At 35.0% G+C, this 26,653-nt stretch overlaps 1 protein-coding gene across 2 annotated transcripts; it reads left to right on the top strand.

Moving 5' to 3' along the window:
• The first annotated feature begins 1,058 nt into the window (after positions 1-1,058).
• Positions 1,059-26,163, top strand: LOC113050915 (receptor tyrosine-protein kinase erbB-3-like). 2 transcript variants are annotated; one of them, XM_026214370.1, is made up of 29 exons: positions 1,059-1,789; positions 9,370-9,521; positions 9,684-9,870; positions 10,727-10,852; positions 11,731-11,793; positions 11,880-11,998; positions 12,105-12,246; positions 12,438-12,551; positions 13,394-13,514; positions 13,733-13,806; positions 13,893-13,983; positions 14,752-14,769; positions 15,993-16,210; positions 16,587-16,719; positions 17,305-17,398; positions 17,490-17,647; positions 18,343-18,396; positions 18,477-18,618; positions 18,703-18,822; positions 18,992-19,090; positions 20,182-20,367; positions 20,459-20,614; positions 21,315-21,390; positions 21,479-21,625; positions 22,778-22,875; positions 22,973-23,152; positions 23,247-23,315; positions 23,494-23,761; positions 24,474-26,163. In XM_026214370.1, the coding sequence occupies exons 1-29, from the start codon at positions 1,687-1,689 to the stop codon at positions 25,313-25,315; spliced, it is 4,350 nt and encodes a 1,449-aa protein (XP_026070155.1). In that variant the 5' UTR covers positions 1,059-1,686; the 3' UTR covers positions 25,316-26,163. The 2 variants fall into 2 exon arrangements, with proteins under 2 accessions (XP_026070155.1, XP_026070156.1); XM_026214371.1 differs by lacking the exon at positions 14,752-14,769.
• Positions 26,164-26,653: the final 490 nt, after the last annotated feature.

Raw genomic sequence — 26,653 nt, 5'->3', positions numbered from 1 at the left:
AGAACTACTGTGAAAACCATCACAGCTTCAAACGTTTCAGTTTATGAAAGGAAGTAAAGAATAAAAAGCATATTCTCAATATGGCACATGTACTTAAATATCTAATATTGTCTTTGCCAATGTATAATATATATATATATATATTCAGTGGAAAATCTATATTAATACACAACAAGCTGTTCAAAGCAGAAAGTGTGTGAGAGAGCTCAATCAGGGTGTGTTCTGGCCCATTAAATTGTTGGCTGGTCAGATATTAACAAACAAGGAATGTGTCTCAAAACCATAAAAGATCTTTTTATACACTGCATTTCCACGAAGAAAATTATGTATCAGAGCATATGGTGTATATAGAGCACAGTAAAATATTCAGGGTTGTGTAAGTATGTCTGTCTGTCTGTGTACTTGTTTGTTCAATCAGTGCCTCATACAGACCGGTAGTGCAGGAAGAGCTGGTCTTTAAAACCTGTTTTCCAACTGTGACTATTACACTGAACACTCACAGGCTGTCTGAATGGAGAACGAGGAGGAAGTTAATTGTTCAAAATGTACAAATATGAAAACACTGTTTGCTGAGAACAGAAAAAAAACACAAACACTTTGAATTCAGAAATTAAAAATTAATTAATAAAAGTTATAGTGATTACTGTTGAGGCATTATAATGAATAGGCTACAATCCAGACCGACGTTAAAATGAAAAAACGTAAATACATAAATACAAAATCAATTTGTATTATTTTGAGAGTTATTTCTTGTGTCTGAAAGTGGTGTGTGCTCTATACACTTTCTTGTCTCAGAGGTCTGAAGCCATCTGAACCAAGGGACAAAGTGCTCTTTGTGAGACCGTGAGTCCAGAGCCATCAAAGAAACACTGATAAACTGGTGGACGATACTGGGACACAATGTCAGCCTTGACTTACACACAATGAGAGCCCTCAATCCAAGATCACATTATTATCAATACAGCAAAGCCCGGACTTGTGTATGCGTGTTTGTTCAGGGAGAGAGAGCGAGAGCGAGAGCGCGCAATCTTGGCACATAAATCTAGCACAATCTCGTCGGTGTTTCAGTGGAGGCTGTGAGGACTGTCGGTTACTGAGGGAAATTCAGAGCATTGTCGGTTTATAATGGCCAAGAGTTTGCTATCAAGACTTTATGACCTCTTTACATGTTTGAAATAAATAAGTGCACGGGCTCTGGAATCACAAGGTCGACGTCACCTTGATCAGAACCAATCACCAATCAGCAGCGTTCACCTGTACGCGTGAACAGGTAACAAACGTCTAGAAGCTCTCGAGCGTTTTCATATTTATCAGTCTTTTAACATCGTCTGTATTCTGGTCGCTTTTTTGATTGTATTACAATTTTGGTTTGATTCAAAGTGTTTGCTTTGAACTGTAGGCTATACTGAAGGATTTTATAGTCTAGCCTATAAACTTTTCCGTAACGGAAATGGACTACTTGATATTTTTTTCGTTTGCTCTGAACTGAATGTGATATTTGGAACATTTTTATATTAAAAAGAAGAAGAAAAAAGTGAAAAAAACTTCAGAAAAAGTAAGGAATTTCTCTCAAACTTGGATAAACCGTTGTGAAGGGAGCATCGTCTCTTCCACGCTTCTTTCGCCATGAATATTTAACTGTCTGCTCAGACTGACGGACCGACTTCAGATTGGGAATATTCTCTGATGAGGATGATGAAGATGAAAGCTGCTGTGCTGCAGATGCTCGCGCTGTGTCTCGCGCTCCGTTCACCTGCGCGCGCTCAGACGGAGGAAGCTAAACATGAAGGTAAATCTGTTTTTACTGTGATGCATTCAGCTGTCTGTAACTAGAAAGAGATTTAAGAGAACAACATAAACATTTGCATTTGAATCTCTAGCATGCTAATGCATTATGCATGTGCTACTTTTATTAAAATTGACACAGTGCACAAATGTCATGCAAGTGTAATAGTAATACTAGAGTGTAATTTGCATGTAAACATTGTGAATATATCATGTAATTTAATTTTAAAGAAGTATTTACAAACAGTATGTTCCCGTATGTTTACACAATACACATCCCAAAATATCCCAAAACAGTGATGTTGCTGTCAGTTATGCATTCAGAAAACCTGTTTCTGCACCATTGTGTCCAAGCAAGATATATGTGTTTATTTTAGACTGTGAGTGTAAAAGGAGAGATTTGTTCCTGTACTAAATCAGTGCTCAGTTCAAATAACAAGTGACTCAACCAGAAGATTTCGATAAACCTGTTCCCTGACTCAACGGCTGTCTTCTGAAAAGAGCGAATCACAGAGGAGTTTGAACTTGTGATGCCAACTGCATCTACTGAATCTCATTAACTACAATTGTGTCTAGATTTTTGGTTTTGCCTAAAGGGTGACCTTATTCAAAGAGCATCAGAGCAAAATAGTCATCCATCAATATGCGTATGTTTTTATTGTTAATTCCAACCAAATCTTGAATATGTGGTTACATCAATGGTTAAATACAGTATTTTGTAAATTGTGTATGTTCACATAATGAGGAATTATCAGATGCAGGAAGTATCCATGAAGAAAATACTACACAACACAAGGAAAACTATCTGTTTTAGCACACACACACACATAAACAGAGACAGAGTGAGATCTGATTTGATGCACTGGTTGATCTTTGGCCTCTGCAGTAGTGTTGACTAAGAAGGGTGGAGCACAATGGCATGAACAACAACAGGGTGTGTAGTCCAGGTGATCTCACTGACAACAGGTGAATCTACTGGCCATAGTCACAATCCCACATCAACTCTCAGGCCAATCTTATTTGATTGTGACCACCTGAATACAACTATAAATCCCTTATCATGCATTTCTTTATTTCTGTCATGACAGTTCTCTAAGAGTTAATTATGGTAATGTTGGCGCAGTGGATAAGACACATGCCTTTGGTGTGAGAGACCTGGGTTCGAATACACTGTGAGACACCAATGTGTCCCTGAGCAAAACACTTAACCCCTAGCTGTTCCAGAGGCGTGCAACCTCTGACATATATAGCAATTGTAAGTCACTTTGGATAAAAGCGTCAGCTAAATGACTAAGTATAATATATACAATGGCAGTGTCAATGTGTTTGGTCTTGGCAGAATAGATCTGCTTCGCTTCTTCTTCTGCTGTGAGCATGTGAGAAATACTACTGCTGCACATATAACATGAAGTAACCCCCATATAAAGCATACATAAAACTACCCCATGGCAGATCTGTGCAGGTGGAGCTGGGGAAGACGAAGGGTTTCTGAAGTGCGCTGCAACTGCTACAGCAAGCACTAGCCCAATATTTGAATGTTGAGGGACCTTTAACTTTTTCCATGCAATCATAATAAATGTTTAAGTTTTCAAGCTTCGAAAAGGTTCCAAAACCACAATAAAAGTATCATAAAAGCAGTCCATACAACACATTCACTATATTCCAAGGCAGGTACAGCATTCAGACTGAAATGTAATTTGTTATTTAGTGGAATCTTAATGGAGTATCCATCCTAGCTTTTCTTTCTTTAGTTTTTGAAAGGCTGGGGCGGGGGAACAATGTTCAGTTCATGATTGAATCATTCTTTTGAATCAGATCTTTTCAATGAACTGGTTAGAATGAATCACATTTATGAATCACACTGAAATAATTCTTGTTCATTGTGATTCAGTGTTTTGGTCTCAGTGCTTAGTGTTCAGTGCCCAGTAAAGACTGAAAAACACTACACAATCTTTAAAATCTGCTCATGGCGATTTTTAAATTGTTACAGAGAAAAATTTGGCATCATAAAGTAAACAACGGATGATCACACACAAAAAACTCACAGAGAAACATGTGCCCCATTGCTGGTACACACATGACAGATGAAATATGTGCTCTAAAATTGTCTCAAAATATCAAACATGTTTAATATCCATCAAAAGCATAGAATGATGAAAAATCCAAGCATGTGCAATTCCAAGTATTTCGACTTATCCAAAAATCTGTTCAGTTGTCATGTATTGTCTTCAAGCTGTAAATAATGATTTCATTTTTGGGTGAACTGTCCCTTTAAATGCATTTAACTGTTACCTGTTCTGAAATCTGTATGTAAAGAATTCCATTTTCCTTATTATTAAAACTCATAGTTTCACTGTGAGGCATTTTTATGTTTGTCAATGTCATATTAAACAGTGCAATATGTTTATCTGGCTAGAGGAGTTTTTTTGGAATGACTCTGGCGTACAGAATGTACTACAGAATATTGTTCATAGGGACAGACTGACATTGTCATGTTATTTCACAATGAGCTGCTGTGATGCATATACAAAAAAAAAACAGAACAGTAAAAAGTTTGACTGAATATCAGTATAATGTCCTATATGGCTCCACAAAGCATTTTTGAAAGAATGTATTCAGGAATACCTTTAGAAAAACATACGGTACATGCCATTTACTAATATGTAACATGTGAATGCATAGTTTTCAGATGACCATTGCACTTATGTCATACAAAAAGATATATGTCAAAGGTTCTGTGAAGATTACAGCAGTTGTCGACCTTTTGGTATTGTTGTGAAGTGTTGTGAGTGGAGTCTGAAGACGTCAGTAAGAGTAGTACAGTGTGTTACAGGCTCCCACACACATACTCAAGACCGCTCCTCCAGAAGTGTTGAATAGATCCACCAGCACAGTGTGTGTAGCCTCTCTGTCTCTGCTGTCGCCTCCACATTCATTGTACATTCATTTATGGAAATACTCAGTTTTGAGCACTGCCAAATTCTTGGTTCACGTCAAAGGATCGTTTGAGTGAACAGTAAACATTCAGGCCCAAATGTAAAAAAAAAAAAAAAAAAAAAAACCTTCAATCCTTATGTGGAACCTATTGAAACTTTTATTATCAGATTATAAACGGATGCCACAGTGTTTAGTACAACTAATGTGACATGTTCACGTTAAACTACAATTTAAAAAATACTTTGAAAGTGTCATTTAGGTTGTTAGGCCAACAAGCGACAAAAAGAGAAAACATTTTTTACTTTATAAGAAGGTTATTTGTTTAACATGTTAACTGATGATGAACAATATTTCTTAATGTTAGTTTCTTCATTTTTTAAAAATTGTATCTGTTAACATTAGTTAATGCACTTTGGACAAACATTGAAAAATTGCATTTTTCTTAACTAATATTAACAAAGGTTAGTAAATAATGTTAAAATATATTGCTCATGGTTAGTTCATGTTAAATAATGAATTCATTAATTAACAAATGAGAGATAAAGTGTTACCCAATATTTTGATAGCACCTCAGTGTTTACACTTTTCATAGTTGTAAACCTATGACTGAATTTTATATAGTTATCTATGCATATTAAGATGGGATAATAATATTTTTTTTTATTTAATCTTAACTTTCATTTATTATTTCGCGTTTTTTTCAGTAATTAAAAAGTTATCAACACTATGGAATATTATCCTTAACTATTTACTAGTCATTTACTGTGGTTATTGTGTGTAATGCTGCATCCAGGATTGCATGCACACATTCTCACTTACACAAACACGTGTCTTATAAATCAAAATAATTCCTTCTTCTGCCCAGGGAAGAGCAGTAACCTGTAACTTTTAATGGCTTTTAGGTGCAAAACAAAGTCATTAAGCTAGGCATAGTTTCTCTGTGTCTGCATGCCTTCGTGTTGTGTGTTAGCTGACGCTTTAATGACAATAAATGATTCAGACATTAACGTGTAGATCTATGCGTCTTTATGCCTGTGAAAACCAATCAGTCAGGTTTGGATAATCTCTTTGTGACTGTGGCCAAGTTTCTGTTTACCAGGCAGCTAAAGCCGTGTCTGTTGTGTGCCGCTTTAGACCTCCCATGGCTTTTGTTTTTCGTACCTGTCTCTGTACCTGTGATGTGAACCTGATAGCTGAACCTAGCATGTGTGTGTGTGTTTTGTGAGCATTTGTTAAAGTTTGAGCGGGTTCCTACACTTGTTTTCGCGCTCTGGTTGAATGGGAGCATTGTGTCATTGTCTGTACACTTGAGTGCGCAGACTGAGGGCCGTTCACATCCTAACGTTCATGCATTAGCACTGCAGATTATTAAAGTATGAACACACTTCTTATGAAGGGTTAGTTCACCCAAAAATGATAATTCATCTTTTACTCACCCTTATATCATTTACAATATGTTATGAGTTTCTTCTGTTGAGCATAAAAAAGATATTTTGAAATGGTATGGAAAAAAATCTCCATAATTTTCTTTTTCTTTTTAAAGAGTTTTTATCTTAAAAACACAGTTTCGTGTGGTGCAACATCAAAAACATGCATCTAGTGCAAATTTACATAAACAACAACAAAACGTGTTCTGTGTACATAATTTCAAAGTACATAAAATTCATAGAGAAACAGGTAATGTCCTGGCCGAATATTACCAATGCATTTACTGCTACATTTACTAAATTACTTCAAATGTGTAATTACATGTCAGTAACCATGTTTCCAAGACAATAGAATTATGTAAATTATATGTGAATTATAAATAACGTGCAATGATGTTTCGGACAATATTATATTCAGTTTGTACTTAAGTGTTTTTTTTTTTCACAAGAATACTAAAGTATACTTTACTTAAAATTTGAATAATATTTTATTTTCTGCAAGTACAGTTTAAAAAAAAAAAAAATAAATACTTGTAATATTTGAAGTATACTATGAGTGAACATTCAATACAGTTAAGTGCACTTTTTCACAAGGGGTGTTTTGAAATGTTTCTGGGTTTGTAGTTGTTTGTTTTAGGGCTCCTGTTCTTAGGAACATTGCCGGTGGAATGCAGTGTTGCGAGTCCCATTTAAGTGCTTCTGTCAACTTAAACCTACTTGCTTTGAGGTTGCTATTCCATAACGCAGGAGTCCTTATGGAGCTCGTAGTTATGATTCATGTAGTAACTTGAAAAGTCTCTCCTAGGGAGCTTCCCCTTTAGAGAAATAGCCTAAATTTATCAAATGAGGCATGTGCTGACATACAGCATGTGTACAGTGTTAAATGACATACAATTAATGTAAATATAGCTAAGATGTTATGTTTCATTAGATATTGCCGAATTTGTGTTTTGGTAGATCTGAGCTCAGTGTGATTACCGGGCTCTTTTTCCTCAAGAGAATAATCTAAGCAAGCAAAAGTTCAATACTTGTACCTTTAAAAACACAAACTTCTGGTTTAACTGATGGTTTGAAGCCTTTTCTGACATTACTGGCCTTACCTGTCTTATTGTGGGCCATAAAACCCTAAAGTACATCTCCGGATCTTATCAGTTCAAATTCTAAGTACACGTATCTACAGTATGGGAACTGTGTATATGTTAAAGGAAAGTCTGTATTTTGTACATTCAGGGTTATTATCGTTAATTATAACTTAAATTAAAAATCTTACCCCATTAAAAAAAACATTACTTGAAACAAAATAAATGGTAACTAAAATTATACATTACACACACACATATGTATATATATATATATATATATATATATATATATATATATATATATATATATATATATATATATATATATATATATATATATATATATATATATAAACTAATCTTATTTAATTATATTTAATTTCTTCTTTTCAATTAGTTTAACTTTATTAAAGTAAAACGAAATAAACTAAAATAATAAAAAAAGATAAAAACAGTCAACAAAATAGTTTGCAGTATATCAGAAATAGTCAAATAAGTCTGCTGTGGACTGTGTTTGCACTGTGTCTGCGTTTACCAAAGGAGAAGTTTGATAAGAACTAAAAGGTTTCTAAATACAGCCTGGACCTACGAGAATCCTTTCTGAAAAGCATACCAACACGATGTCTGATCGACACACCACACCTGTGTGGCTGGACCGAACACCTGTTTGTGTTTCGCAAGAGACCTTTAGGCCCATTTGTTGGACTCTGTAATGCTGTTAACAGTTCACAGTATGTGTGTTATCACTAAGTGTCTGTGTTATTTAGTTTTTAGTTCTATTGCAAGAAATGAAGAGATGCATTGCTCTATTTATGAGAAAAGACACGCTTCAGCATACCTGCCATTATTGATGTGTGATTCTGTAAACTTATATGCTCTATTTAATCTGTATTTTGATCCTAATGGGTCATAAATTGACCATATTCTCAGAAGAACTCTTTTTTTTATATATCTGTAAAGGTTTCTGGGGGCATTTCTGAGTACTCTTTAAGGGATTTGTTCCCTAGACACCCACCCTCAGTAATGGCTTGTTTTGACCGTGGCAGATTTGAACCAAAGGCAAAATTTGAAATGCAAAGTAGCTTCACCGCAAACTCCCTTAGACCTCTTTTACCTTTCAGTTTGCCATCGTAAGAAAAACAACAACAGCTGTATGTGTGATATTGTTATCTGAAGCTCAGTTTGAGATTTCTTTTGGATTAAATAGGGCATAATGTGCAGTCAGTTAGCCATTATTGTAATTAATGACCCCTGTCAAGTTATTTTTGTGATAATATGTTATTGTTGGTCATTATATTTCTAGTAATTACAAAGCTTCTTACCACATTGATATATAAATGGGCATGAAATATAAAATTTTTGCTAAGATTGTGATATAATTAGGTGATGCATGTTTTCAGATTTTTTTGCATTTAATAAGGCATAATGTGCATTCAGTCAATCATTACCGTGAATAATGACCCCTGTTGAATTTTTTTTGCTAATATAGAATCGCTGGTCAGTATCCCTCTAATAACAAAGATTTTACCACATAAATATGAATATGGGCATGCAATTTTAAATATTAGCAGAGAACGGAGAGTAATATGATAGATATTATGTATTGAAGCAGTAATTATACAAAAATATTTGAACATATGTATTTCATGTGTTATATACACTACTGTTCATAAGTGTGGGGACTTATGTACGTTTTTTTGGGGGGTGGGGTGGGGTATAATAGTTTCATTCAGCAAGTCTGCATTAAATTGATGAAAAGTGATTGTTTACTGTTAGACATTTATATTGTTACAAAATATCATATTTCAAATAATGTATCATGGTTTCCTGATACATTATGCAGCAAATCAGCATATTAGAAAGATCATGTGACACTGAAGACTGGAGTAACGATGCTGACAAAATGCAGCTTTGACATCCGGAATATATTTTAAAATATATAGAATATATATTTAAATAGAAAACACTCATCTAAAATTGTTATAATATTTCACAATATCACTGTATTCTTAATAAATAGTTGTAGCTTTGGTAAGAATAAAGAGCACATTTCAAAAAACTGAAAAATTAAATTGTCGTACATTGTTTTGTTTTACAATAAATTCACTCTTTCTTTCTTTCTCTCTCTTCCTTTGCAGTGTGTACAGGCACACAGAACTTGCTGAGTGTGACGGGAAGCTCTGAGGTCCAGTACAAACTCATGAAACAGATGTACACGGGCTGCAAGATTGTCATAGGCAACCTGGAGATCACGCAGATGGAGCACAACCGCGATTTCTCATTCCTGCAGGTGGGGGAATTAGACCACGTTTTAAAGGATGTAACAAGAGATCGGGCCACTTTTGAATAAAGCACAAGTGTACATGAGCTCACAGCAGTCCAGCCTCACATCTGAGTCTGTATGTCTATTATGCTTCACTTTATGAACATGTAACTCAACTGCTCCTCACAGTCTATCCGTGAGGTGACGGGCTACATCCTCATCGCCATAAACCAGTTCAGACGTTTACCGCTGGAGCAGCTGCGAGTCATCCGAGGGACGTCTCTATATGAAGATCGCTTCGCTCTCGCCGTCCTCGTCAACTATCAGAAAGACGGAGTGAACGGACTACAGGAGCTGGGCCTCACACACTTGACAGGTGCGCTCACACATACGTGACAGGTGACACATGTGCACCCACAGAAGCACATTCCATCAAAACGCCCACGCAGTTTTCATGGCAACAAGCCTCTGTGGAGGGTGTGGTGTGGAAGAGTGAGTCAACGGACAGGGAAACATTTGTTTATGTGGTTTATTAAAAGAATTCACCCACAAATGAGAATGATCAGATCATAAACCCAAACCTGGACCGACAGATACTTGTGACTGCCATACAGCTTGTTGAGAATTCCTCTAAATTCCAGGAGATTGACGTTAGATGGCTACAGTTAGACTAGAGAATGTCCCGACCTGCTTCAGCAAACATGACACATTTAATGTGAAATACAATCCAAGTCGTTTTATCTTTCCATTGTGTGTCTGTGAGTGTGTGAATCAATGAACGTGTTTGTCATTTTTTCCATTGCCCTTCCTTTAACCTCTTGTTAATTCCATTGTGACTCAATGTGCGGAATCAATATGAATGTTGAATCTGAGCAGAGTTTATTCTGTGCTTTATTGGTAATGTTTGATTAGGTTTTTCAATCATTTCTTAGCATGAATATTGGCGTTTGAGCTATAAAATCACACCCTAACAATCACCTTACAAAACCATGTGGCATCGACTTTTACACACTGAAACAACATTAAAATGTTCTCAGGAAATTTCAGGAAAACCTGAAATCGTAGAAAACATTTTTTTTTTGTAAATTCTCTTTGTTTTTATACAGTATATTATTTTCCTTTTTCTGAGAGTTTAGAGGACAGGTGTCAAGTTTCGACTTCTAGAAAGTACCATTATGTCTTTGATCTTATCTCGATATTAAAATATTTCTCATATTCATTGTGCTCTGCAGAGATCCTGGAGGGTGGAGTGCAGATCATCCAGAATAAATTCTTGAGCTATGCACCGCAGATTAACTGGCTAGACATTGTGAAAGACAGCGGGGCAGAAATCATCATTGAAGACAATGGACCAGAACGTAAGGAGACATAAAACTGGCTTTTAACATGCTTTTTTAAATACAAATATTGTGATGTATTGCAATTTCAGATAGCAGTTTTCTATTTTAATATATTTTAATATAAAAATTATTCCTGCGATGCAAAACTGAGTTTTCAGCATCATTACTCCAGTCTTCAGCGTCACATGATCCCTCAGAAATCATTCTAATATGATGATTTGACACATTAATTTTTCTTATTATCAATATTGAAAAAAGTGTTTGCTGCTTATGTTCAGAAGAACTGCATTCATTTGAAATAGAAATATTTTGAAACATTATACATGTTTTTACTGTCAGTTTTGATCAATTCAATGCAGCATTGCTAAATAAAAGTATTAAGTTCTTTAAAAAAAATCGTACTGACCGCAAACTTTGGAATGGTAGCATACATATTTATAATGAATAACTATATATATATACACACACACACACATATATATATATATAATTTTATTTTAATTTTTTTTCACTGTAATGTTTTATTTGTTTAAGATATTTGTTTTGAATGTGTGGCTAGCCCAATAGATTTTACGGTCACACTTTATTTTAAAGTCCAATTCTCGCTATAAACAAACCACTAACAATGATTTTTCCTCAATAAACTCCCAGTTTGCTGCTTATTAATAGTTAGTAAGGTAGTTGTTAAGTTTAGGTTTGGGGTAGGATTAGAAATGTAGAATATTGTCATGCAGAATAAGTGCTTTATAAGTGCTAATAAACAACCTATATGTTAATAATAGACATGCTAATAAACAACAAGGTAGTAGTGAGAATTGGCCACTAAAATAAAGTTTTACCGATTTTACTTCGGGTGATGATCTTATGGAAATGTATAAATTATATCTTCTGTTTAGGTCACTGTCATGAGTCTTGCGGGGGTCAGTGTTGGGGTCCTGGAAATGACTCTTGTCAAGTCTGTAAGTCTTTGGAAACACACTCACACACACGTTCTGTATCTCTCTCACATGCATATACACACTTCATGTTTCTCTCTGGTTCTCAGTGACTAAGACAGTGTGCGCACCGCAGTGCAACGGCCGCTGTTTTGGCCGCAGCCCGAGCGAGTGTTGTCACATCGAGTGTGCGGGGGGCTGCACCGGGCCGCTCGACACCAACTGCTTCGTATGTTCAACAAACTCACACCAGATCTTGAACATGTGTTGCACTGACATACCAGATTCATGAATCAAACCTTGCTTGCTTTGACTTGGGGTCTGTGTGTTTACAGGCCTGCAGAAATTTTAACAACTCGGGGTCGTGTGTGCCACAGTGTCCCCAGGCTCTCATCTATAATAAAGACACGTTCAAACTGGAACCGAATCCTAATGCAAAATACCAGTATGGCACAATATGTGTATCACATTGTCCCAGTAAGTGATTCCTTGGGTTACATGGAGTGCATTTACCTGTAGCTTAGCACTTATTAGCACTTATAATGTCTAAACTGAATATCCCACTCTCCCGACGGGACCTGAATAGGGTTTTTAAAGAACTGATTGTTTAATTCAGTAGTTCAATATCCTGACTTTATACTTACTTGCTCTGTTCTCTTGTATTTTAGCTAACTTTGTTGTAGACGGCAGTTCGTGTGTTAGCAGCTGTCCGGCAGACAAGATGGAGGTGGATAAAAAAGGAGTGAAAAGATGTACGCCGTGTGGGGGTCTCTGTCCGAAAGGTAACATGTTTGCCCAGTTATCTAAATGGGGGCATACCATAGACTTTTGTTGTTTTTACACTACTGATCAAAAGTATGATTATATTCATCATAGTCTCTGCCCACCAAGGCTGCATTTATCTGATTAAAAATACAGTAAAATAGAAATTATATTACAATTTGAAATAGCTGTTTTCAATATTAATATGTTTTAATATGAAATGTATTCCTTTATTGCAAACTAAATTGTAAGCATCATTACTTCAGTCTTCAGTATGTATCAGTAAATGTATGTTTTTACAAAAAATATTAAGCAGAAAAAACTTTTTCAACATTGCTAATAATAAGAACCATTATTAATAATTGAGCACCAGTAATCATGCAAAGTAACTGAGCAGCAAATCTGCATGTTAGAATGATTTCTGAATGATCATGTGACACTGAAGACTGGAATAATGATGCTGAAAATACAGCTTTGATCACAGGAATTAATTACATTTTAAAGAAAAACATTTACATTTAATTATTCCAAGGTTTTCACCAATATTGTATGTAAAGCTTATCAAAATTACTACCAACTAGCTCCAAAAAGCTTCTTTTTTTTTTTTTTTTTGCATTTTTTGAAAAAATATAAACATACTTTCAAAAACTCTAATGACTATAAACTATTTCAATTTGAACAATTCCACATAACATGCTAAAAATCACAATAAAGTTGTCTTTGTCACAAAAGATGAGCTGCATTCTTCTTTCTTAATATCATTATATTATTTTTATATATTCACTGGTCATTGAGAAACATATCCATCTTTGCATGTTCTCTTTCATAACAGCGTTCTCTGTGTTTTTTTCTCTTTGCGCAGCATGTGTTGGCACTTATGCTGGCACTTCCAGAGAGACCGTGGACTCGCAGAACATCGACAGCTTCATAAACTGCACTAAGATTCAGGGCAGCCTGCATTTCCTCATAACAGGAATTAAAGGGTGAGATTAGAGATCACCAGGATTTGAGACGCCGGTGATTGAAATGTTCATGACAACAATTGTAGAGTTCTTCTTTCTTACTCAATCTTGGACAAATTAAACTAGTAAGATAGTGAAAGGTGTTGATGGAAGTTTAAAAGTGACCCAAATATGGTTGCAATATGCATCACATATCGTTCGGAAATAGTGACCTTTCTCTGCCTTTCTTTCCTCTACAGAGACAGTTATAATAATATTAGTGCTCTTGATCCAAAGAAACTGAAGATCTTCAACACTGTCAGAGAGATCTCAGGTGTGTGTGTGTGTGTGTGTGTATCTTTGCCATTTCCTCTGCCCTTTCTGTACACCATTCAACTTCCCCTTCTGTTCACTTGACAGATATTCTGAGTATTCAGTCTTGGCCTGAAGAGCTGGATACTCTTTCAGTTTTCTCAAATCTAGCAACAATACAGGGAAGAAGTCTGTACAGGTGAGCACACTGCCCATCCTTTGTTTGTTTGTAAGTCTCCTCAGTTCTTAATGCTTAAAGGCATCAGTGTATACAAAGCATTCATGTTATTAGCAGTGCTTGCACTGTTTGTGCTACAGACATTAATTATACCTTAAATCATTCAACTTGTGGTGGAGAGGTGTGTTATCACTTTTCTAAGTGATTTGATGTGACGATAAAAAAAAAAAATCCCTTACTTACACTTAAGTTGGGACCATATGTAGTGTAGGGATCAGAATTTATTGGCTGGCTTTTTTTTTTTTTTTTACTTTGACCAGTATTCAACAGCCTAGCAGCAAGTTAAACAATTTAGTTCTATTTATATATTATCATAGTATTTAATAATATATAACATTTAATGAAATTACATTTTTTATTACTTTTAAATATTGTTATTTTAAGTTTTCCTCTAAGCAACATTTTTAGTTCTCAAGTAAGTTTTGTAAGTTTAAGGTTTTCATTTAATATTTATTTTTATTTTATTTCAGCTTCGTTTCAGTTTATGTAAACAATTTCTAATAGTTTTAGTTGAAGACCTAGCACCACAGCTGTGGTTTTGCATGGAATATCACCACACAGTTACAAAGTTTCTTTGGAAAAGTAAAAAAAATTATAATAAAAAAGTAATTATTATAATAATTACTATATCCCTAATAATTATTACTAATAATTATAATCCCAGTATCATTTTTCTAGAAGTTGTGTGACATTAATCATTTATTTTCATACTGCTTTCTTCTCCCCCAGAGGAATAGGCACTAAGAGGTAGGACTGTGTTTAGCTTTTAGCTTGTGCTTTTTTTTCTCTCTCTCTCTTTGCTTGATTGTTCTATATATTTATAAATAAATCATTGAAATCTCATATTTTGCAGTAGTTATAAGTGCTTTACAGTCAGCTCAGTGGTGTGGCATTTTTAAGCTTCAGATTGGTGGTTGGGAATCTTGCATGGAAACATTTCTGTCGATAATAAAAAGTTGATTCACAATGATGATTTTGCCTGAAAACCATGAATGAGGCTCTTGAGATGTTATTTGAATTATATGGATAACGTCTTCATGAGAATACTTGGGGCAATGCTATTTGTTGAAGGTTGATCTCGTTGTTGCAACTAACCCAACTGCAGCAGTTTTGGATTGAGATTTCAAGAGTCTTAAAGTCAATATGAAATGATGTTCACAACCCATTTTAGTTCTTTATCTGACATACACTATAGTTTGGAGTTAGTCAGATTTTATAAAAAAATTTTGTACTTTTACTCAGCAAGGATGCATTAAATTGATCAAAAGCTACAGTAAAGACATTTATAATGTTACAAAAGATTTCCATTTCAGATAAGTGCTGTTCTTTTGAACGTTCCATTCATCAAAGCATACTGAAAAAGGCAGCAACTGTTTTCAACATTAATAATAAGAAGAAATGTCCCATGTGCATCATGATTCTGAAGGATCATGTGACACTGAAGACTGGAGTAATGATGCTGAAAATACAGCTTTGTTGAATGAATTTAATTTTTAAATATATTAAAATTGTATCTTATATTATATGTTATGTTATAATAGAAAACAGTTATATGTAATACTAATTCACAATATTACAGTTTTAATGCTAAAAATGCAGCCTTGGTGGCATTGGAGACTTAAACCGCCCCCCCCCCCCCAAAAAAAAAAAAAAATACCCAAAACAAAACAAAAAACATTTTTGCATTTATCTTCTTAACATACATTAATAGATTGTGTATAATAAAAACAGCAACTTGAATAAAAAAATTGAAATGGGTCAGATAATTTCATGTTGACTTTAAAGAGTTAGTTCACCCAAAAATCTAAATTATGTCCGAAGATGAACGGAGGTCTTAAGGGTTTGGAACGACACGAGGGTGATTCATTAATGACATAATTTAGATTTTTGGGGGAATTAACCCTTTAAGAACAATGCAATTTCATTTGTCTTTTTTTTTTTAAATGACCTTTTCACATGTTATCTCTCAGAGTTCACGCACTTTTGGTGATGAAGATTCCTACCTTGAAGTCCCTTGGTCTCCGCTCACTGAAGCGGATCGGTGACGGAGGCATCTACATCACAGGAAACAAACAGCTCTGCTATCATCACACTGTTAACTGGACACGTCTGTTTGGGAGCGGCCCTCGGGCCCAGCGGCGCCAGAAACCCCTCGACATCAAGGACAACCACCCACAAGAGCAATGCAGTGAGCACATATGCTGTACTACCAAGATCTTTCAAATGGACTAGCTATGGGTTGTTATTAAGAAGTTAAAGGGATAGTTCACCCCAAAATGAAAACTTAAACTCACTTAAACACAAAGGTAGATATTTTGAGTTTCAGTTCCCATTGATAAAAAATACAATGGAAGTGCTTGATGAGCTTCAAAAAACATTCTTTAGTTAACTTTTTTTGGGGGGTGGACTGTCCCTTTAATTCTGACAGTGGCATCAATTTAAAGACACAGCTTCTCTTGAAGAGGGTTTCACAGTATGTTGCATATTACATGTAAAACAAAAACATTTAAAAACATATCATTATTCATTATTGCTGGTTAACAATTCATTATTGCTGTGTGCAGTTGAAGAAGGGCATGTGTGTGATCCCCTGTGCTCATCTGAGGGCTGCTGGGGTCCGGGACCCGATCAGTGTGTGTCTTGCAAGAACTACAGCAGAGGAGGAACATGTGTACCACAATGCAACTTCCTGTCAGGGTCAGTATAGGACAATGACTGTGTCTCATTCTGCTCTCCAGTTCCAGATTCTTCTTCTTATTATTTGTTATTTACATGCATCTATATTGTAGCAGTGTATGATATGTGCTCGTAACTAGGATGCAAGTTTAATGTGTAAATCTTGTGCAATTAATTGTGTTGAAAATAACATTAAAACAATATATATATATAATGAATGATTTAATGACTGAAACAGTGACTTGTCGCCACATACCGGTGGTTTTAGTGTCAGTGTATCATTTATAAAAAACATTTCATATTTCAATATTTTTTATATGTAATATTTATAAAAAAAAAACATGGATATGCATTTATTATCATGTTGACCGCTAGACATTTCCAGTGTATGCATATATTGAGCAGCACTGGAATGAATTTACAACTGAAATAGTGCTAAGAGCTGCACTCCCAGGCAGTGAACAAGGGAGTGGACCGAGACACACCCAGTGTGTGCTTTTTAAATATGTGTGCTGTAGAAAAGGAAACAATATAGCGTGTGATTTAGTACCATGAGAAATACAGGATATTTTCAGCCCCCTGAATCATCTCTGTTGCTCTCTACAGCGAAAAACGTGAGTTTGCTGGAATTAAAAAAGAGTGTATGCCGTGTCATCAAGAGTGTGCCGTGCAGGACGGGACACACACCTGCAAAGGACCGGTAATCTATTGTTCTCTGAAAGAATATCAGTCACTGTTTGCACGGATTGTTTGATTTATGAAATAATCTCTATGTTTTATTCTTCTTGCAGGGTGCTAATGATTGTGCAGCCTGTGCACATTTGCAGGACGGGCCGTACTGTGTGTCCTCATGTCCAGAGGGGGTCCAGGGGGAGAATGGACTCATCATTTATAAGTTCTCCAATAGCCAGCACAAATGCCAACCATGCCATGCCAACTGCACCCTAGGGTGAGAAAGCTCAGAATGTCAAAATATTGTAATATTTGAAATAATTTTAATATAAATTAAGTGTATAAAATGCACATATTTTATGCACACTTTAGTTTGCACTTATTCACATTTTTTTACAAAAAAAATCAAATTGCTTGTGGGGGATAAAATAAAATAAAAAATAAAAAAATACAGTAAATGAGGACCTCGGAACTCTATTTTTGAACTATGAAATATAATTTTTTTTATAAGTATGAGATGTAACGGCCTGTTTATTCCTCACAAACAACAAACAAAGATTTTTTTGGAATCCCCCAGCATGAATTTTCAGCATCATTACTTCAGTCTTTAGTGTCACATGATCCTTCAGAAATCATTCTAAAATGCTGATCTGTTGCTCAGGAAATATTATTATCAATGTTAAAAACAGTTGTGCTTCTTAACAGTTTTGCAGATACTTTCTAAGCGTCATTAGAAAGTAAAAAAAAAAACTGCATTTATTTGAAATAGAAATCTTCTGATTATTAAAATTATAAATGTCTTCATTCATCTTTGCTGTAAAGTATTAATTTGTTTCAAAGAATATTAACAGTATTAATTTCTTTAAAAACGTTTGAACAGTAATGTATATCAGTTGTAATGACAATGCATGATATTATTGAAATATTTTAGCAAATTAATAAAAGATGCATTTTGTATGTCTTCTGTCTCAGATGTTTGGGTCCAGGTCAGAATGATTGTGTGGATTCGCCCAGGAGAGAAGTTGTGTAAGTGTCTCCTCCTGCTGGTGTGATCGGTCACCTGCAGCTCCCTGTCTGTGTGTCTCATTGTGCATTTCGTGTTTCAGGTTGCCGGTGACAGCAATAGTGCTGAGTGTTATATCCTGTGTGCTGGTCGCATTCTCAGTGTTTGTGCTGACCGTTCTTTATCGCAGAAGTGTTTCCATCCGCAGAAAACGTGCCATGAGGAGATATCTGCAGCGTGAGGAGGTGTGTGCAGACATATATTCAAAAATACATTCAGAAAATGGAATTCATTGCATTGAAGTTTTTTAAGGTTTAAAATGTGTTTAGAGTTTCGAACCACTGGATCCAGGAGAAAAAGGCACTAAAGTTCATGCACGCATTCTGAGAGGGTCTGAACTACGAAAGATCAAATCTCTGGGCACTGGAGTGTTCGGCTCTGTGCACAAGGTACTTACAAGCTCTGATGTCATTACATGAGCTCATACTGAAACCTGACAATAGCTCATATCACTTCCTGAAGCACTTCCTCCAGGTGTTCTCCTAATACACTGTTTTCTTTCTTTCTTTGACTCACTTATTCTGTTTCTTTATCCATATTTCATTTGTTTCTTCACAGGGACTTTGGATACCAGAGGGAGACACTGTAAAGATCCCAGTGGCTATCAAGACTATTCAAGACCGTACAGGACGACAGACCTTTCAGGAAATTACAGATGTAAGACACGCGCACACACACACACACACACACACACATACAGATATTGCTTATATACACTAATAATATTCAATATACATATTCTTTGTTTTAGTTTTTTATCAAATACACATATTTTTATGCATTTTATTTTTACTCATGATAAGTGATTATTCAAAAGCTTTTCTAAAAAAAATTCAGTTTGCCTGATGGGCGATAAATTAATAAATCACACAGATTTAGAATAAATGTGGAGCTTTACAAATATTTTGATGTTCTGTTTTAATTAATGCTTTGATACTGCAAAGATCAAAGGTGACAGTAAATACATTTATAATGTTACTAAAGATTTCTATTTTAAATAAATTGTGTTTATTGGAACTTTCTGTTCAGTTACATGGTTAATTCACCCAAAAAGGAAAATTAGCCCATAAATGACCTCAAGGCATCCTAGGCGTATATGACTTTGTTCTTTCAGACGAATTCAGTCAGAGTTATATAAAAAATAGCCTTCATCTTTCAAGCTGTTGCAGTGCATCAGTCCAAAAGAATTGAAATAAAAAGTGCACATCCACAATAAAAAGTGTCTCACATGGCTCCAGGGGTGAACAAAGGCCTCCTGTAGCAAATTGATGCATTTTTATAAGAAAAATATCCATATTCAAAACGTAATAGTCACTTTAATGTAGCTTGCGCCAACAGTTAAATATCAAGCAAAACGACTATTTTAATAGAAATCTGTAAAATAATTTGTAATAATATTTCACAATATTGCTGTTTTTACTGTAGTTTTGATCAAATAAATGCAGCCTTGGTTAGCTAAAGAGACTTCTTTAAAAAAAAAAAAGTGTCCTGACCTCAAATTTTATAATGTGATAATAAATGAACACAATTACTGTTAGTTTCAGTTCAGTTCAGTTCATTTCCTTTTTGTTTGTACATAGTGGCTTTTAGAAGTTTTAAATTCGAAACGCATGAATAATAATTTGTATTGCTCTGGAAGAATGTTAACCATTCATTAATACATTTACAAGACAACCAGATAAAAACATTTTAAAAAAATGCCCACATACAAAATGACATTCTGAATGACTTCTTTCTCTCTCTTGCAGCATATGTTGGCTATGGGGAGTCTGGACCACCCGTACATAGTGCGGCTCTTAGGCATCTGTCCCGGGCCCAGTCTGCAGCTGGTGACTCAGCTCAGCCCCCAGGGGTCTTTGCTGGAGCACATCCGGCAGCGCAGAGAGAGCCTCAACCCTCAGAGACTGCTCAACTGGTGTGTGCAGATTGCCAAGGTGAGAGGGACATAAAGTGTGTTTTGTGGTAGTTGGATCATTTCAAGCCCACTTAAACAATTAAAGTCTTTCCTTGCTTGCTCCCTCCTAGGGTATGTACTATCTAGAGGAGCAGCGAATGGTCCACAGGAACCTGGCTGCCCGCAACATCCTGCTCAAGAGCGACTTTATTGTTCAAATAGCCGATTATGGCATCGCTGACCTCCTGTACCCTGATGACAAGAAATACTTCTTCAATGAAATTAAGGTAAAGCCGATCAAGTTATACTATCAGTCGAAAGTTTGAAATAATAGAGATTTTTCAATGTTTTTGAAAGAAGTCTTTGCCTGATCAAAACTATAAAAACTGTAATATTCAGTGTCACAGAAATCATTCTAATGTGCTGATATGCTGTTCAAAACATTTTTTTATTATCATCAATGTTGAAAACATCTGTGCTTCTTCATAGTTTTGTGGAACTATGAAAAACTAATAAGTTTAGGGTAAGAAAGAATATACTTTAATTCAACAAGATCGCACCGAATTGATTAAAAGTGACAGAAAACATAATTATAACATTACAAAATATTTGTAACATTTCTGTTTTAATTCAATCCGGTTCTTTTGAACTTTCTGTTCATTAAAGAATCCAGAAAATAAAAAATCAATATTGAAAATAATAATAATAAATGTTTTTTGAGCAAATCAGCATATTAGAATGTTACACTGAAGACTGGAGTAATAATCACAGGAATATATTACATTTTAAAGTATATCAAAATAGAAATTGTTATTTTAAATTGTGATGATATTTAACAATATTGCTGTTTTTACAGTGATTTAATAAAAAAGTGACCTTCCAAAACAATAATAAAAGAAAAAATATTCCAAAATGCTAATGTATTTCAAAGCAGTTCTTCAACCAGTAACTGTGCCTCTGACATTTTATAATGTTTGCAATTTCTAGACACCAATTAAGTGGATGGCCCTCGAAAGCATCTTGTTTCGTAGATACACACACCAGAGTGATGTATGGAGTTATGGTGAGTCCATGTGTTGCATGGTAAAGTGTTACTATAAAACACTGCACTCTGAAGCTGATGATTCAATTAGAGGTCACTCTATCTGTAGGTGTGACTGTCTGGGAAATGATGTCATATGGGGCGGAGCCATACTCTTCTATGCGGCCACAAGAAGTACCCGATCTGTTAGAGAAAGGGGAACGTCTCTCTCAACCTCAGATCTGCACCATCGATGTCTACATGGTCATGGTCAAATGTGAGTCCAGTCTTCTTAATGCAATGTGGCAGTGATCCTGTGCTTCTGAACATATATGAATTTATATATATATATATATATATATATATATATACATATATATATATATATATACATATATATATATATATATATATATATATATATATATATATATATATATATATATATAGATAGATAGATAGATATAGATAGATATATAAATATAGATATATAGATATATATATATATATATATATAGATAGATAGATAGATAGATAGATAGATAGATAGATAGATAGCTTCAATTAATTTTTTTAATTCTGTTTTAATAATTTTAGTACTTTAACTGTAAACTGCATGTCACCGGGCCCCTCGGTGGGCCCCCTACATTTACTTCACTATATTCCAATTAAATCCTAATCTAATCATGGCAAACTATATATCGTTGGAAAGGTCTAAGACTCCTAAATAAATATTTTACCAATCTTTTTTGTAAATATTATGTAGGAGAAGTAATAGAATAATTCATGGCAATAGTGCACCTCAAAAATCTACATCATAACAGGAGTTCTGACTTTTGTCAAAAAAAAAATCTTCTTTGTTGCCTTTTTCTCCATCACACTTTAGAAATTATCAGGAATTATATATCTCTTGAAAACTTAAAATCTTAAAATTCATCCTTTGAAACTAATTTAAAAATCAAATTTTGCATTATAATGAAAAAGGTACATCAAAATCATATTACAAAATGTTTTCAGTCATGAATTATAAAAAATGTAGGTTTGGATCATGCACTTTCAAGTCTATGTTGAAAAATGTGATTGACAGTTAAGAGGTTAACTTATTTTATTTCAATCAGTTGCAAAGCAGCATTTATAAATGTTTAGTTAAGTTTAAATATGACTTAACATTTTAAACCGAATATTTATTAAATATATTTTAGATGAATAATTTAGAAATACAATTTATTAAAAATATTTTAATAATAATAATATGCTTGTGCATGCTTTAAAAACATGAATAATTTAACAAATACTTGAGATTCCTAAATTCACTTTAAGCATTTATTATTCATTTTCACGTGTAACATATGAATAAATTTAGTTTTTTTATGTATTTGAAAAAAAAATCATATATATATATATATATATTCGTTGCTTATTTTAACAGGTTGGATGATTGATGAAAATGTTCGGCCAACTTTCAAGGAGCTAGCCAACGAGTTCACCCGAATGGCCAGAGACCCGTCCCGATATCTCGTCATCACAGTATGTCAAACTAACAGAGTACTTCATCATTTGCCTGTCATGGTCAAGCAGGATCTGTTTTGGATGACTGTTGTTAATTGATGTTCCACCACTAAAGGAGGAGGCCAGAGCCCCTGACCCGGCCTCAGATGAGTCCCATCAGAGAGGAACTGAGTTGGACATTCTAGGGGTGGCGCTGGAGGACCACGAGGATGAAGTCTTGGAAGACACCACAGACATGCCACGCTATATAACACCAGCCAGAAGTTTCTCTAGATTGCGTATAGATTCTCATCGGGTGCGTTTTATAATATTGCTCATAATTAATATGTGGTTTGAACTACTCTGTGAATAATGAATTAATGAGCAACATATCTTTTTGACACTTCCAGTCAAGTCTGACTCCATCTAATATCGCTGGATATCTTCCAATGACCCCTGGTCTGGAGAGCTCAGTACAGGTGAGCTGTCAATCACGTCTAAAGCTCATTTCAGTGTTAGGCCATCCATATTTAAACTACTTTGATGTGTTGTGAAATTTAATATTGGAGAAGTATTGAACATGAGACACATATTTAAGAGCATATGGCTTAATATATACCTTATAATCTCTATATTGTCTTCCTCATTTTGCTGTAGACGGGATGGGCATCTCGGGCCCGTCTCGACTCTGGATGCACTGTTTCGGAAAGCTCGGAGGGACGGGGAACTGCGGTGGAAATGGAGATGAACGAGGACATGTCTTGGGTTGGCAGCATGAGGAGGGTCAAACATCGTGAGGACAGCGCTTATATGTCTCAGCGGGAAAGCCTTTTAGGACCTCCGGAAACAACCTCCACAGGGACTCCAGGAGAAGAAGACCAAAATGAATATGTGTTGCCTGGGTTTGGTGAAAGTCCAGAGAAAGGTGAGGTTAAGCAAATTAGAGCAGGACGTGTGTGATAACTTTATGCAAAATGTTGAACCTCAGAAGGTACTGTGATGCAAGAATGAAAAATCTGTGAAAGCCTGTTTCTGCCTTCATAGTAAAAAATTTTTTTTAAGTAATTATGAGATCATATTTAAAATAATACATAAATTTACATTGTGAGATATATATTTACAATTATGACATACACTAGTAGTCTAAATGTGAAATAGTTTTATTACATTTTAAAATAACTGTTATCTATTTTGAAATATTATAAATTCTGATTTGATGCTTAAACATTTTTTATTATTATCTCTGTTAAAAAAGGATTTCATTTTTATTCAAAAATGTGTCCATATATATATTTAATGTTAGATATTTTTTAATGTATATATTTATTTATTGTGTTATATATTTATCGTTTTTACATTATTTTATATCTAAAATTCCATTTTAAAATATATTAAAATAGAAAAAAAATCTTAATTGTAATAATATTTCACAACACTGTTTTTACTGTAATTTTGATAAAACAAATACAGCATTTACGAACATATAGAGGCTTATTTCAAAAACATAAAAAATCTTGAGAAAAACATCAATGACATCAAATTTGAAAATCTAAGAAAGTTGCAGTCACAATCAATAATTTTATTTTATCGCCTTCCATAAGTATGAGTACCTAACACATTTCATTTATTTTATTTAGAAACTCTGTTCACATCATCACGTGCAAAACGTTCTCAAAGAAGAATCTCGAGAGGTCATTCTGGAGACTTTTTGGAGGCCCACAGTGTTGCGGGTGAAGAATACGAGTATATGAACAATCCGACCCTCTCTCTCGGGCATATACCAGGGCAGCTTAAAGATTACAATCAGCGACTGCCACGCAACCGCAGCGCCTCCTTCAACCCCGCCGGCTTTTACAACAATCACAAATCTCTAGGGTCCAGCAGCAGGCCCAGTAAGAGATCATCGATCGAGGGCTCAGAAAGCAGCGGAGGTCTCTCCCAGTCCTCGACTGACCAAAGGAGTCACAGCGATGGCGATTTCCTCTCCAGTGAAACAGAGTACACCGACGGCGATCTGGATCTCCAGGGGGTTCAGTACGAGTACATGGACATCCGTGGTGGTGCAGGACCACCATCCAACATGGTGCTCAAAGTTCACCTCCCAAGACCGGTTTCCCATCCTCCTCTCAGAAGATCGCCACAAGACGATGAAGACGAATATGTGGAGGAAGACTATCAGTACACTAATCACCAGCCTCGGCTGAGGAACTCACTCAGGGTTCAGGGGTTAATGCAAGGGGAAGGAGAGGAAGATGAATATGAGGATATGGACTCATTGGCTGCAGGTGGAGCATCGGCAGCTGAATACCAGAATCTGGACGGAGAAGATGAGGAGAGTGATGGGCTGACGGATGAACCCCGGAACCTGGGCCCGGGAAAGTATTTAAAAGTACATGCAGGGATGGAACATAAAGCTTTTGATAACCCTGACTATTGGCACAGCAGGTCGTTTCACAAAGCCAATGCTGTCCGCACGTAGAAATGGAGAATAGCTTGAAGGAACTTGATGCAAACGAATAAATGCAAGTTGAACTTTCTTCAGTGACCAGCGTTCAGGATATTATTCAAAAATGCACTTCTTACTGGAATAAATCCAGAGAAAAACTGAGGCAATCTTGAAAAAATAAATGTATTTTGATCGCAAAATGTATTCTTGGTGTAAAAAAAAAAATGTGGCATTATGGTTAAAATACATTGAAACAAGAGCAGCTTTGTTCTTTTTTTTTTACTATGGTGGAGGTACCAGAATGACCAGATTCATGAGCTACACATTGAATGGGAAGATATTTACATCTATGTATGTGTGTGGTTACCTAAAATGTTCTGTTCCTGCTAAGTTTGTGTAACTCATCGAGAGAAGCCATAAGTTTGCTGTTGTGAGTGTTCATCTTAAATATCTGTTATTTAGTGTGTTCATGAAGTGCCCAGTTCAGTCAGCAGCTGTTACTGCCACACCACTCTGCATCTGCTCAGATTGCACTCAAGTTATTTCACAAAAGTATCATTTTTCGATTTATCATTTTACTCATTTCGAAATATCTAATATGAGGTATTTACATTTGGAGTCAGTTGAATAGCATATTGATTGAATTTGGGTAAAGTCCTTTTTGATGTCTTTGAGGTGTTTGTTGTCCATGCCTTCTGAACAAATAATGAAGTACTTGTATTATGTTTCAAATGAAATGGCCAGTAAACAAGCTTTTATAACAAACTGTAGTTTTGTACACACATATCAAACTAAAGTATTTTCTCCACTTTGTAACGGTTTGAAATTATATTTTGGTTTTATCGTACACTTTCAATAAAATATTCCTATGTAAAGCTGAACTAAACTTTTGAAACCTTTAGGTTCTCTCATACTCACACCCTTTTATTCTGCTTTGTGTGTGTGTGTGTGTGTGTGTCTCAATATATATATACTAGGAAGCTATAAATAAGAACTAACAAGTTCTTATTTCTTTAGGGTTCCCGTAAAATAGTCTTAATGCAGACTGAATGGACCATTTAATCTTATTGTTCATATTTTAACATAATAAAGTTATATTTAATAATTAAATATGTAATGTGGCATTTAAATTAATTTTTTTTTTTTTCAATTCTTTCAAGCAGCTGTGCCTTAAAACTATAAGGCCTTCTTTCACAGGATAAGGCCATAGTTCAATTAGGACATTTAAGTATTTTTTATAAACATGCATTAGAAAAAAAGCAAGCCACACACTCACACACATATATACACACACACACACACACACACATATATAAAACAAAAACTTTAACTGAATGGAGCTAGATAATAACACACTATTGTCATCTGTAG

This window comes from Carassius auratus, chromosome 31 (genome assembly GCF_003368295.1).
Source record: "Carassius auratus strain Wakin chromosome 31, ASM336829v1, whole genome shotgun sequence".
Lineage (NCBI taxonomy): Eukaryota > Metazoa > Chordata > Actinopteri > Cypriniformes > Cyprinidae > Carassius > Carassius auratus.
This window is presented reverse-complemented; position numbering and strand designations above follow the sequence as displayed.

What these genes read in the sequence shown, in the direction of transcription:
- LOC113050915 (XM_026214370.1), top strand. Translation starts at nt 1,687, where the DNA reads ATGAGGATGATGAAGATGAAAGCTGCTGTGCTGCAGATGCTCGCGCTG. An exon ending in GGGCCTCACACACTTGACAG is followed by an intron (nt 9,871 to 10,726) that starts GTGCGCTCACAC and finishes TGTGCTCTGCAG; the next exon opens with AGATCCTGGAGGGTGGAGTG. An exon ending in CCACCCACAAGAGCAATGCA is followed by an intron (nt 16,211 to 16,586) that starts GTGAGCACATAT and finishes TGCTGTGTGCAG; the next exon opens with TTGAAGAAGGGCATGTGTGT.